At 32.1% G+C, this 15,081-nt stretch overlaps 1 protein-coding gene across 12 annotated transcripts in view; it reads left to right on the top strand.

Moving 5' to 3' along the window:
- TCF12 (transcription factor 12) overlaps positions 1-15,081 on the top strand; it is a 393,332-nt gene that overhangs the window by 331,728 nt on the left and 46,523 nt on the right. For 8 of the 12 annotated variants that reach the window (NM_001077885.1, XM_059890304.1, XM_059890303.1 and 5 more), the window contains 4 exon segments: positions 11,803-11,908; positions 12,954-13,093; positions 13,356-13,500; positions 14,167-14,231. In NM_001077885.1, coding sequence (NP_001071353.1) covers positions 11,803-11,908; positions 12,954-13,093; positions 13,356-13,500; positions 14,167-14,231 — 456 coding nt within the window. 12 annotated transcript variants of the gene reach the window in all.

Raw genomic sequence — 15,081 nt, 5'->3', positions numbered from 1 at the left:
AACTTGAAAACTTTTTAAATAACAAGATATGTTTGTGTGTAAGAAACAAAGTATTTACCAAAAAAATGTTTAAGACCTTTTGACTTCTAAGTATAATGAATTTTAAAAATCTATGAGACATTTATTACCAAACTGATTATTTTTCCTTTTTGAGAAATTTGAGCATTAGCATAAAAGTTTGAATATATTAAATATTAGTTAAGAATGATAGTAAACTTGGAGGAAAGACTTTTGAGAAATCTGTTTTAGTTTATTAGCAACAGTGAACATTTTGTGTATACATACCAGCCTTTCATCTTTTTATGTAAGGAAAAACAGAACCTTGTTTGTTTTTTCTTTTTAATTATTCTTTTGCTTCGTACATATCCTAGAACAGTGTAATCCATTATAAACTTTTATTTGGTATTATGAGTAAGGAATTTAAGGAGCTTTCGAACTGAAAACCTGTATTAAATATTTATGTTTTAAAAACAGATCATTTATTTTCAAAATAATTTTTTGAATTGTTGGAATGAGCTTTTTCATGAAATGTGTTCCTCTCAAATTTTTTCCGTACAATTTTTATAACATAAAAAAATCATGGTTCTAGCTAGTTGAGAGATACTTACATGACAGGTCTGCTTTCTCCAGGAAGTGACTTTGTACATGGCTTAACTGTTTAGATCCTTCTTGTTACACATGATTCAGTGTTTCCAAATCCTGATTGCTTGATCATGGTTTATCAAAGTTGGAAGCAACTTTAGGCCATGCCAGATGGTAATGTCTTTAGAAGTGTAGCAAGCTAGGTTTCCCTGCTAGAAGTGCTCTAATTTAATTAAAACTAAAAACAAATTAGCATATCTGTCAGTTTGCCTCTCTTTGAGAGAGACATATATACTATAATATGACAATATTAATAATTCCTTGGTCTGTACACCTCCAGGACATTATATAGCTTTTTATTATTTAGCACTTGTGACTTGTATTTTTTAAAATTCCAAAACTTGTTTTATCGGTGTCCACCACCCATGCAAGAACTTGATAAATATTGAAAGAGGTTACTTACAGCATAAACCCTCCCTCTCTGCTCTGTGAGTTGGTTCAGTCCTATTTTGCATAAGTTCCTTTTGAGTAGATCCATGTGTGGATGCATAGTGCTGAAGACTTAACTCTGTTGGGCTGTGTGGATGTATGTGTTGGAGAGAAGCTGTGTGTATTAGCTGCAAATAATAACATTTTCAAAATCAACATGTATTGTGCCTATCCTGTCCCTGGAATGGGCAGCAGTTCTTTGATGTATTACTACAATGGGAAAACGGTAAGTCTTTTCCTTTGTTCAGATAGCTTCTTAGTGGCTTGTTTAAGGGAAAGCAGGGTAGATTGATTACTTTTTACTAAAACCTGTGAGGTTTTGTTTTTATCATTTTCTACAGTACGTTAACCTATGTTTCTTTGTAAGTAAGGTTAGAAAGTTGTCTTTGACACAGTTACAATAGTTTCTTACTTTTATTTTTAAAATAATATCTGACAAATTCAAGTTTATTTTTTATATTATTGTTAATGCCTGATGTCTTTACTAGCAGTGAGCTTCAAACTGCATTAGTTTCAATGTTTTCTTATGTTGTAAACATATAATTTGTATGTAAAATACATATTTAACACAGAAAGAGAAAAAAGGAAGATTGCTTGATGCTTTGTAGATAGCAGGGAAAGATGAAAGTCATCTTGGATATTCATAAAAATAACAAGTATGAAGCTCTGGGAATGATTAGGGAAGCAGTCAGCTAGTGAGGTCCGTATTTCCTGTTTGGGGTTTCGGGTCCAGAGCCTGACTTTACTCGGATAACATCTGTTTCCAATCAGACTAGAATTTTGACCCTGTACAGATTCATAAAATAAATCACTATTTTTCAAAGAATGCATTTATACATCTTCCAAAGAATTTATTTCTAGCCAATTTATAGCACATGCTTCAGTGTTTTAAAATAATACCTTTCTGTGTTGCTAAGTAAAACTTTTCTACTTTTTAATTCTCAGTATTAATTATATAGTATACTGTTTCCACAGGCAGTATCTTAGAGGATTTTGTATATTCTAAAAAGAAAGTAAACTCTGGAATATTCAGTGGAAGTTATCTTTTAAAATAGTTGATAAACATAAAAATGTTATTAGTGAATAACAGTCTTGAGTTTATGTCAGGAATTTGGTTTTTTCCTCCTTTGTCATCCCAAAACAATGTTTGATCTCAGGTGTTTTATTAAATACATAAATGACTTTAGTGATTTTTTTTTATCATTAATGTAGACATTTTCAGTGTTAATCTTTGAAGTTGCCAAAAAATTAATCACATTTATGTTTGTCCCTTCCTTTTTAACCACTTGAAAATGTTTTAAAGTAGCATATGGCTTTAACCATGGTACATGAGAACTAAAGAAAGTACTTTTTAATTCTCTGACTGCTTTGGTAAGGCCTCTTTGGACTTTGTTAGCATTTGGTTCTTAACTTTTGACTAGTCTTTCTTAACAGATGACAGTCAAGCCAGAATTTCATAAACTCATTAAAAAGTATGTGTTCACACTACCCATGTAAACAGAACTTTGGAGAATGTAAGAGGTAGATTTAGATGCATAGTATAGGTGAAATAATTTGATGTCTATATAATTTCCTTGCCAACTGTCTTTCAAGTATGAAAATATTATTCTTCTGTGTCCAATTTTAAGTAAAATAGTCTGTTTGAAAATGGTGTATATACAGGACCCCTGAAGCAGATAGACTATAACTCAAATTGAGTTTAGATTTTATTCTTTTGCGAGCACAGATCACTCTATTACAGCATTTCTCTTTGTTCTACATTGCGGGGGTGGGTAACAGCTTTGATCGTATTAAGTATTTCCAGGCTTACGGTGGATGACATGGCTGGTATGTTAGAGAAGTGTAGCCTGAAAGTTGATAGCCTGTGTTTGATATGGGTCAAAGGTGACTTCTGTGTTCTTAAAAAATGCATAAAGAATGGTATATTTTCTTAGTCCTCTCTATCATAAGGCCTTAGTCTTTCTTATATGTGTTTTCCTCTCTGTATTTTATTTTTACCACATCTAATTTATTTTATTATTATTATTATTATTACTATTATTATTCTTCAATATGAAAATCATATAGTATACAATTTATTATCCAAAGACTGTGTTAAAAATCTCATCTTTTTATGTATTGGGAAATGTCTACCCATCAATGCTTCATAATAAAAGCTAGCACTTTAATATTGCCAGAGTCTGAAATAGTATTTCTTCACTTGAGTTATGAAATTTTTTTATATAATTCTCATTATGAGCCAGTTAAGTTTAAGCCCACTTTTTATTAATAACTCCATTTAATCAATTTATTTTAAGATGATAGGGCATTAATATTTTGAAATGCTAGTAAGTTCACATTGATTTCATTTTTAAAATCCTTTTATGGATATTATAATGATAGAGTGAAAAATCCTGAGTGATACTGAGCTTCAGGAAAATACTTTGCTCTTTTCCTGATTTTTATTTTTACATTTTCAAACTGATTCCCTGTAATTAAGGATGCTTGGGATAATTTAATAAATAGATTGAACAGACTCTAGTAAAAATGCTAAATTAATCAGAGAAGAGCCTTTTCATATTTTGGTGTATTTAAGATTATGTGGCCATATTTTATTGCTGGAAATATAAGAGGCTTGGGCATCTTTGTGCAGAAAAGGAAAAAATGTTAACCCTAATTTCCTCACTGTTTGAAAAAAGAAAGGGTTAATGTTCTGTACCATAATTTTTGTGTACAAGTATTATATACCATGCTGTAAGATATTAATATGTGTTCATGATAAATAGAGGACTTAAAATCACTGAATATTATCTGTTTTCTGAACTTTGAAAAATAGCAAGAAAAAATAATGAGTTTCTGAGGGCCTGCACTCAGTTTTCTCATAGATATGACTAAATTATGTCCTTTATGCAGAAAGGTAGAGAATGGTAGAGGTAAAGAAAGCAAAGTTTGGGGAAGAGAGGATTCCTGCTCTCTTCACCTTGGTATTCTGGAGTTTTAGCCTTCCTTTGATCTGATCAGCCTCCATTTTCTAGACCTTGAACTGAAGATGCTACAAAGTGTTCCAGGTACAAAAATTGCAGCAAGTACAGACATGATGCTCTTTTCATTATATCAGGGAATGATTTTAATCTTTTAGAGACAACACAGAAATCCAAGTTTTAAAACCAAAGCTTAGAAACGCATTTTGAACATTCAGCTTCTTTGTATGGAATCTGGGGGAAGAAGAGAGAGGAACTAACTACTCTGTTTCAGGAACTCTGCTGGGGACTTTATGTTTACCTCATTTAATTCTCCCAACCACTCTGTCATTTAGCTGTTACTAGCCTCCTTTTCTAAGTAAGGAAAAGGAGGTGCTGAGTAGTTAAGTAACTTGTATAATCTTCCCCTCCCCACCCCACCCCCCCAATTAGTAAGCTTTGAGGCTAGACCTGAACCCAGGTCTCTCTCCCAGTAGCAACTTTTCCTCTTCTATTATCCAAGGACAAGTAAACTGGTCTCCATAGCAGAGAGCCAGATCTCACTAATCCTTACTCTTGGTCGTATCAAAGTACTACATTGGAAAGAAAATGTCACTGAGAAAAGTAGTAGGCTATTCTTACAAATAAATATGTTTCACATATTTGATCAGATTTAGTTTTATGAATGCTAATTGATACAGTCTGTCTAGCAGCTTTTTACTAGTTTCTTTTTAAACTGAACTTAAAACTATCCTAGATATGATTTTAAATGCAGGAAATTAGCAGGTTTCTTCTAATAGAACTCATAGTATTGAAAATGGGTTTAGCCATGGTTTTGGCACCTGCCTCTCCACATAATTTATATTTTCATAAGAATTAGAGTAGCATGGAGCTAAAATTGCCTTATGAATACTTCTAAGACTTATTTTTCAAATAAACATTTTCAGTTGATAAAAGCACAGAAACCAGTATGAGACCATATAGAGCCACAGTTCTGTTCTTTTGGGGATTTACTGCTAATTAACATGAGAGAGGAAAGTTTAATTAAATTAATTCAAACTTCCAGGCTATCTGTGGACCCAGTAGAGTTAAATCTACATTTGTATGATGAGGAAAACATGAAGTCATTTAAGAATTCTCTAAAGTTACAATGCTTAGAGACATTAAATGACAAGTTTAGCTTCCATCTGCTTTGATTTTTTTTTTTTTTTCCTTTACCAAGATTATCTGAGACTGTATTCTAGGTATGAATCCAAGAAGGTCTTTTTTTTTTTTTTTTTTTTTTATTCAAGTGAGCACAAATAACAGGAAGTTAATACTAAAACCCCTGCCAGGAGAGTATGTTGTCACTGGTCAGGTTTATTAATGTTTTAAAGAAATTTATGTCCTTTTCCACTAGCTTATGAACATGTTAAAGAAAGGGATCAGGTACTTTATTGTTAGGTCTAAATATTTTTAAAATGTAGATAGCTAAGAAGTGACCCTCATTGATGTGTTCAGTATATCTTCCTAGCATGTGAATTTCAAACCCAGTCCCTTAAAAATTTCGTGGTTTATCTCTTAGGGAAAAAAATTGTACCTATTGTAAAAATGATACTGGTTACAATAAAGAACTGATGAGACAAACCTAATGATGTTAACTTAAGATTAATTAAAATGTGTTTGACTTACCTAAGAAGAAATTCTCGCATTTGAAAACCAGTTACTCAACTATACTTTTTAGACAGTGGAAGTAGTAATCGATTTTAAGCTACTTTGTACTGAAAGCTAGAATTTTTTTTTCTTATTGTTTGTTAGAAAGGAAATTTTACAGTATTTCACCCCTAAACATCCTCTGGAAATTCTTGGAAAGATATTGATCCTTTTATTGGTGATACTTTGAAAATATAAATATGTATGCTTTTTACAGAAATTTCATGTTATTTTATTAGGCTAACTAATTAGATGAAAAGAATCTTCCATAGATAGCTTATGTGTCCCTGAGTTAGTCCTTCTACTTTATTTTGCTTTATGTTGCTTTTTGGTTTCAGTTCTTACAATATTTAGTACTGAAACTACATGTGTGTGTGTGTGTGTGTGTGTGTGTGTGTGTGTGTATCCCCTGCACCTTAGGTTTGGAATTATTACCATAAAAACTTGAGTACTAGATTGGATTTTATGGCAAAATTTGATACTTTTATGTAATATTAAAATACTAAAAGTATTGAGATATTTATCAAATTTGTCATTTGTTTAAATATTCTTGGATTTTAGGAAATTCTTAAATTGCTGTTTCATGTACTTACTTTTTTTAATGTCTTCTTCACTGAGGTTATACTTGTTTTAATTTAAAGAAAGAACCAAGAAAGTGGGAAGACCTGAATTTCAGAAACTTTAAGATTTTAAAATTTATGTTAAAGATATGCCCTTTGTCTGAGTTTATACATAAGGTCAGTATACATAGAAAACAATGGATCCAAAATGATCAGAAAAATCAATAGTAAATCTTTTTAAAAAAATTTCTTTCCTAACTTCTACCACTCTTATCATTGAGTCCAATTATTAAAGCAAAAATTTTACTTATTTGTTTTAAAACAACCTCTTTTTACTAAATTCAGATCCCTCAAAATACAGAATTAGAAGGAAACTTTGGGTGTATTACTGGATATGGGACTTCATAGGTTGATCAACAGTAACTAAAAACTTCTTATAATATTTACCTAGTTTTTCTTTCTTAGTTTTTGAGTGTTGACCCTTAAATGTGCCCAGTTTTTTAAATTGATGACCCAGTGGTTTAATTACAGTTTTTAAAGCTAGAATTTGAGTTGGGTTGAGGTTTTCTTTTTTCCCAGTGACCTAGAGTGTTTTGGTTTTTTTGTTTGTTTTCAGATTTTAGATACTCAGCTAGATCTTGTAAAATTTTTATTGCTTAATACAAAATATAGTTATTAAAATATAAGATAAATTAAGTGTAGTTTTCCTGAATATAATATTACATCTTTATTTTAAAATCATGATGTTAGGGTAAGTTAGCCAAATAATTTTGTCTTGCTTTGCTATTTTGTTAAGTTGATAAAGATTTTGATGGAGGTGATTTCTGCTATTAACATAAACTTTTCAAACATTGGAAGTTTAATCTTAACATTAAACTGTTTTAATGGTATTTAACATATTAGAACTTAAAGAGAACTGCTAGTAAAACCATCTTGACAAAAGTGCTAATAGAAGCCTAAACATAATGAAATATTGGTAATAATTTCTGTGTTAGAGCATGTTCAGAAATATTGATGAGCTTCTGTGTCTTCTTTCCAAATTAGATAAAGGTATTCCCAAAATGTTTGAGAGTTTGGGTTTTCATAGGCTTTGGAGTTTATGAGGCTTCTAGAATATTTCTTTCAAAATAGTTTATGTAATTTTAAACTGCTGGGTAAGGAAAAGTGATTTCATCCTGTATTGTTCAGTAGTAACCAGTAGCCACAATGACTATTTAAATTAAAATTTAAAATTCAGTTCCTCAGTTGTACTATCCACATCTCAGGTGTTCAATATTCAGATGTAATGAGTAGCTACTGTATTGTACAGACATACATACATTACCATCCTTTCAGATATGGAACATTTCCATCATCACTGAAACTCACTGAACGGTGCTTGTCTAAAGCTTTCCTCTCATTTTCTGTGGAAGGGTATCTTCATTAACATATATAGCTAGCTATTCTCACATTCTAAAGAAAATTCCCAATTCGTCTCCTCGTCACTTATAACATTTAAAGATACCAGCTACAACATAGGTTTTGGATCTATTTTTTAAAGCATAGGAAATGGCATCATCTTTTAACTCATCACTGGATGTGACAAGATAAAAAGATAAACTATCTTTTTAGCAAAAACTTCTACTCTTTTGCATCTTTTCTGAGTAACTATAAGAAAATGATGCCTTTCTGCCTTTCAGAGATGTTTCTAATATTAATTACAAGAAGAATGCTCTTAAGTAAGAACACAGTACACAACTCCAGCCTCTAAAGCTAAACAGAAAGTGGACTGCCCTGAATTGGGATGATCCATATGACTAAACTGAATCATCCAAACAGGATAAAAGGAATGTTTTTGCTAACTTGACTCCAATTGGTTGTTTGAGCTAAGACATTCCAAGGATAATTGTGTAATCATTGTATAGGGTAATGTAAATATTCATGCTCGAAGTACTCTGTCACTCTTAAAAAGTAAATTTGGGTTGATGGAATGAGGACAGTAAAGATATTACCGTGAATTTATTCTTTTCAACCAGTCTTAACAATGAAAGGGAGGTATCTTGTTAGATTTTCAGTTACATTCATTTAATTCTGGATAAATGTTATGGTTCTATTCACTCAAGACTCAAAAATTTCTCTCTTTGCCATTCCTAGAGGAGAAAATATGTAAGTACCTGAGAAAGAAGGACATTCCCATGATAGCACCTTTGAGCCTGACATTCTGAAATGGAGAGTAGAATTTTAAAGAAAATTTCCAATGACCGCATTTCAATAGAACATCTAAAATTACTTAATTATACTTTTCCTATTCCTCTTTAAAATAGTGTGATTCCTGGTAGATTTTTAATCAGCTTAAGCACACATATTTCTTTTTCTTAATTTTAAGATGGTTTGTTGTGATACAAAATCATACTTAAGATTTAAATGTATGATTAGATCATTAACTAGAAAAAAACTGGCATCTATGTGCAGGTGATCAGATGACATAAGCAGTCTGGTTTTCATTTGCGGCCAGTACTGATTGTAACTGAAAGAGACTTGCTCTTTTTGTGGAATTGGCTGACTATTTCCCTACATCTGGAGTTAATAAAGTCTTTAAGACCACATCAGTTGTGCTTTGCCGCAAGAACTCTTTGATCTGAAAAATCGAAACTGGCACAACTGCTGCTTCATAACATTGCATCTATGTTTCTGCAAGCCACAGTTAGGATACCAAAAGTAAAGTTTTTTGGCCTGTGTTAGAAATGCTGTTAGATGGGCCTCTTTTAGAACCATGATTTTCAAAACATCTTTATTATGATAAAAACTTTGAATTTATGTTAGTAAATAAATGATAAAGTTATAGTATTTTTAGAGTCTTTACCATTTTCACTTATAAGATCTATTCTTTAAAAGCCCATTTATTTTTTGGAAGTCTATAAAGACTAACATTAAAAACTTAGCAACTGAACAACAATAACAACATAAAAAAACTTTGACTCCAAAATGAGCCCTGTGTTCCCAATACAGCTTCAAAAGTTTTATGTATGAGTAGGCAAGCCTCTTCTGCTTTGTGTGGTTTATCTTGGTTTTGTTGCTTTCCATGATAGTTATCAATAACCATTGTCTCATCAGCATATTCTCCTTTATTTACAGCGATTTGTAAATCAGTAAAGTCAGGTTTATCCCTTTCTTTGCTTTTATAATTGCATACATTTAAAATTTCTTGAAGTGTAAGTTTACCTTTATGGAATACAGTTAATTAAATAAGAATAAAGATAAATATATATTAAGAGATTATATATAAATTTAAACTGACAAACTGAATAGATTTTTTTTGTGAAATGACACATCAAAACTGGAGTTTTTCATAGTTATCATTGTGAGATTTACATACTGTCTTAACCTATAGCCTAGATAGAATTAGAGAATTTTATATTTTATACTTTCAGGTCAGTGATGGTATACATAGCAGATAAGCATTTATGAAAAAGCATGTTCTAACTGTGTCTTCTAAATTTTACTCTCATTTGTATTTTCTTTCTACATCTGTGGATATACTCTCTTTTTGTTATTTGTGGTTTCAGCCTAGTTTGAGAAAATCTATATATAAGGGGGACAGAGGGTATCTAGCTAAAGCTAAATTTAGATGCTGAAACTGGATTAAAAGAAAAAAGTACAAAATTCCTTTCCTGATAACGTGCCTGTCAGTGTACCTCATACATTGCAAATGCATTTATGTATACCCAATTCTTTCTTCCTAACTCTGTCTTTACATAATAGCTCTTTATGTAGTAGCACATTAAGCATAGAAAAATGTTTAATATGTGTAATGTATAATCTCCTATCTAGAATCCTTTATGGGTAATTCTTAGAAACATATCTTATCCCCAACTTCTCAGATACCACAGATGTGTGTTTTTCCCTCTGGGATGTAAGAAGAAGGAAACTAACCTGAATGCCAGTTCATTAAAAAGACACACCTGCGCTAGTAATAGCATGGCTAGCAAGAAGACTAAAAATGAACTTTTCAACCTTTTATTTAGAGTGAACTGTACATGTAAGGATGACATTGGACCAAAACTGTAAGAAATAAGTAGTTCAGTACTGAACAGGGACAATATGTAGCAGTATAACTATGCCTCTAAGAATTAGAAAGATGATATTGTAAGCTAATACTTAGCGAGTGCTTACCTGCTAAACATTTTAGAGCTTTCTGAGTCCCTTAGCTATCTTGAGGAATCCAGGCAGAGTTTTTTGTTTGTTTGTTTGTTTGTTGGCCATACTGTGTGGCTTGTGGGATTTTAGTTCCCCGACCAAAGGTCAATCCTGGGCCTTCAGCAGTGAGTATGCAGAGTCCTAACCACTGGACTGCCAGGGATTCACTAAAGGTTTTATATGTGCTATCTCATCTGATCTTCCCATAAATCCAACCCTCAATGCAGGTACTGTTAGCACTGTCTTACAAATGAGGAAATGGAGTTTCAGACGGTTAGACAATTTGCCAGAAATCTTTGCAGGTAGTTAATGTCTCAGAGAAAGAATAAATGAATATAAATGAAATGAAATAAATGTGTATGCTTTTTTCACACATGCTCCCCTAATTTTACTGAGCTAATTGCTTTTTCCACATTAAGTGAACACTTTGAATTTTTATTCAGGGCTAAAAATTAAATAGATGTACCCTTATCAGACTAAACAAAAGAAATGTTTCATCCACTGCTCAAAATAGGACTCCTTTCCTTTCTGGATTTCTGGTTCACTTTTACAGATCATCATCACCTTAAGTGTTACATATTTGTTCTTGATTTCAGTAGTCATAAAAATGGTTTGATCATGTTTTGATCATTATAGTTATTTGGCTGCCCATTTAGTTTTTCAGAGAAATGACAGTGTTGGCCATTTGCCAGTTCAAAATGTTTATGCTTTGCTTATCTGAAGCACAGGTTTACCAAAGGAAATTAGTACTGCTCTGACATATTAAATGACATTCTTCTGAAAGCTGTGCCAGAGTTGAAAATGTACTAGAAGTTAAAGAATTAAAACTGCTCAGACTTTAGCCAACCCTACTAAGTTCAGGAAGTTTCTGAACAATTACATTGTGCTTTTCACAGTTAACTTTTAATAATAGTAAAGAATAATAACATTTAATCCAGTTCATTTTGATTTTAATAACTCTTGTGGAAAGAATGAATTTTATGAACCCAAATTTTATTTCATGCTATAGTCAAAAGACTTTTGTTTCCACTAGGTTTTGAATCATGAGCCTATATGAATTTATGTTTTGTGAGCAGAGTCAACATTTGAGACTTTATTTAGTCACTTGGAATAATTGTTACACGAAGATTCATTCCAGGGATATTTAGAATGTTTTTTTTCTCTAGTAACCAGCTAAAAACAAACGTGTAGATAGTATCCAAGTTAGACATAATTTATGATGATTTAAGCAGCTTTGAATTTGTCATAGGCCTTTTTAGATATGGATAGGCCTTTTTAGGCCCTTCCGGAAGTGTAGCACTCATTTTACATAAGTGGTATGAGAGTAATTTACATTTTAATTAAATTTCCTGTTTAATTTTAAGGTATATGCACCATCCCCAAATTCAGATGACTTCAACCGTGAATCTCCTAGTTATCCATCTCCCAAGCCACCAACCAGTATGTTTGCTAGCACTTTCTTTATGCAAGGTAAGTACTACCAACTAGTTGTCAAATATTACAACAGTTATCTATTATATATTAGCTAATATTTTTAAGTTGTGAAGAAAGAGAATATCTATATAGAAGTTCAGACATTTTTATCTAGATATGTTTGGCTGAAGCAAGTTAAAACTTAATTTTAAATTTTTCTATTGCTAATTATTGTTGAGTGCAATGTAGTTGAATTATTCAGCAAAGCTTTGGCGTGCTCATCTAGTATTAATTGAATTTAAAAAGGACTTCAGTTGAAAAAAGTGAGTAGAGCTGCTCTTTCTTTTTTTAGGATTTTTAAATGTATAAAAGCTATTAACAATTTTAGTCTCTTGTTTAAATGACAGATTCATAACACTCCTAGAATTATCAGTGCAAATAAAAAGGTGAATATCATAGAATAGAATTAAGACTTTTAAGAGAGAAAAAGCATTGTAATTCTTTTAGTTCATGTCTAGCAAATCATTTTTATTTGATCTGTGATTTTAGACTATAGAGAGCAATAAATTGCTACATAAATTGGTCCTTGACTTTATATTGGTGAGTGAAGTCATTGCCAGCACACTTCATTTGAAGGCTGACTATAATAGAGTCATTATCAATTACTTAGGTTCTCTATAAGAGAAACTTCTTTATTCTAGTTTGAGAATGTTTGATAAAATATACATTGCTTGTTATAGATTAAGAACTTTTTTGTATATTTATGGATATACCATTTAAGCAAAAGTTTAATCCAGCCTGTCCCCAAATTTTGGATTTGTATTATCCTCCCTGATATGAATTCAGATCTTGTGAAGATTTTTATAATGACCTGCCTACTACAGTTTAGATTTCTTCCCCACCTCCCCAACTATAAAGCTTTATTCCTTCACTTAAAATAGTAACTGTACAGTTTGGAGGGAAGAAAACTATATGGAAGACTAGATTGAAAAGAGGAGGAAAGACATATCCAGAGAGTACCCTTTGAAGTTTTTTTGTATCATCAAAATAAAAGAAAAAATTTTGGCTAAGGAAAGTTCTATATTTCTCTTTTTTGTCTTAGATGGGACCCACAATTCTTCTGACCTTTGGAGTTCATCAAATGGGATGAGCCAGCCTGGTTTTGGTGGAATTCTGGGGACCTCCACTTCCCACATGTCTCAATCCAGTAGTTATGGCAGCCTTCATTCACATGACCGCTTGGTAGGCCTTAACACATGACTAGGGTGCAGCAACACTTTGTCCTTGGATTACAAGTGTAAGATTTGATTCTGCCAAAACTTCTGAGTGTTGAAATACTCTAGGCTTACTTCATGCCTTTTGAAAAAAGTAAATGACAATAGTAGGTGTCTTCAAGCTACAAATTTATGATGTTCTTTATAAGCTATTGTAGCAGTTGCCCAGTTGTGTGCTTATTATTGAGAAAATGTATTTATTAGATCATATCTCTTTTCCTCTTTCTTAGAGTTATCCTCCACACTCAGTTTCACCAACAGACATAAACACAAGTCTTCCACCAATGTCCAGCTTCCACCGCGCCAGTACCAGCAGTTCACCTTACGTTGCTGCCTCACACACTCCTCCCATCAATGGATCAGATAGCATTCTAGGTGAGCTCTTTTGGGTTGGCAAAACTCCCTAAAACTGAACTTGGGCATTTTTAGTGAATCCCATTTTTTTATATATGATATATATATATATATACATACACACACACACACACACACATACACACTTGTTCTTTTCATGTTTTTCCCCAACTTTATCAAGATATCATTGACATATAACACTGTATAAGTTTAAGGTGTACAGCGTAATGATGTGACTTACAGACATCTTGAAATGATTATCACAATAAGTTTAGTGAGCATTCATCATCTTATATAGATATAAAATAAAAGCAATAGAAAAAAATTTTTTTCTTTGTGATGTTAACTCAAGATTTACTCTCAACAACTTTCCTATATGACATACAACAGTGTTAGTTATAGTCATCATATTGTGTATTACAGCCCCAGTACTTACTTATAACTGGAAATTTGTACCTTTTGACTCAACATATTTTTTAGTATTGAGTTTAAGTGTGAAAGAAAGGAAGAAAAAAAAGTTTCTGATTTTCATTAATCCATCTTTCCTTTAGTTTACTATTTGCTGGTTTATTGTGACAGATGTGCAATAACAATGGAGAAAACCATTGAAAAAATGGCAGAGTGCTAAAAAGCATGCCTGCTCACTTGCTAAACTTCTTGATTTGTTTTCCTATTTGAAATACTCAGGAACCAGAGGAAATGCTGCTGGAAGCTCACAGACAGGTGATGCACTTGGAAAAGCTTTGGCATCTGTGAGTATTGATTTTACGTATTTTGCTGAATGATTTTTACACTGCTGAATTGCAGTGATTTGATTTTGTGGGCAGTGTGTGTCATAGTTAAAGGATATAGTTATAACAGGACCATTTCATTACTCATTTAGAGCTATTCTCAGTTTGTATTGATTTGTACTGCCCTTATAATAACTCATGGAATACTTCCCACCTGATTCCCACAAGAACTGTCTGTCCTTCTAATTTCAATTTAAATATCTGTTTTTGTCTTAATGGAACAGATGTAGGGAAAATTTTAAAAACTCCGTCATTTTAAAGCCTAAAGGACAGATTACTGAGATTAATTGTTAAATCTGTTTATTAGTTTTAAACATATACTTTGTGAGTTACGCGTTAAAATAAGCCAAGTGGAGCCAAGAAACGTAGCTCAGTTATTCTTCTGATCCAGAGAAGGAAGTGCTTTTATAAGGATTTTTTTCCTAAGATGGAAGGTATTTTAATATTTTTTAAAAGGAAAAAATAATCATCTCCTGCTGATTCATTCAAGGCATAGGAGATGAGAGCCTTTCCTAAAAGCAAAAAAACAGATTCACTGAGGAGCCCATGCTAAAATGAGTAAAACTGATATGAAGGAGCCCCATAATATTTTCCTCAGCGACTAGTTTACATCACAACCAGAATGTTAATGACAAAGCAGTGGTTTGCTTTAATAAAGGTTTTAATGTCTGATCCTTAAAACATTAAACTGAAATCTATTCTTTTGGGAGAATGTTTACTAGTAATTCATAAAGATTCCAAATCTAATTTTTTAAGAGGCACTTCTCCTTTGTATTTTCCAAAGTTTCTCCTGAGGCGTTTTCTTTCTTGT

The sequence above is a fragment of the Bos taurus genome, chromosome 10 (genome assembly GCF_002263795.3).
Source record: "Bos taurus isolate L1 Dominette 01449 registration number 42190680 breed Hereford chromosome 10, ARS-UCD2.0, whole genome shotgun sequence".
In the NCBI taxonomy this organism is placed as follows: domain Eukaryota; kingdom Metazoa; phylum Chordata; class Mammalia; order Artiodactyla; family Bovidae; genus Bos; species Bos taurus.
The sequence above is the reverse complement of the archived record's forward strand: the minus strand, read 5'-3'. Positions and strand labels throughout refer to the sequence as shown.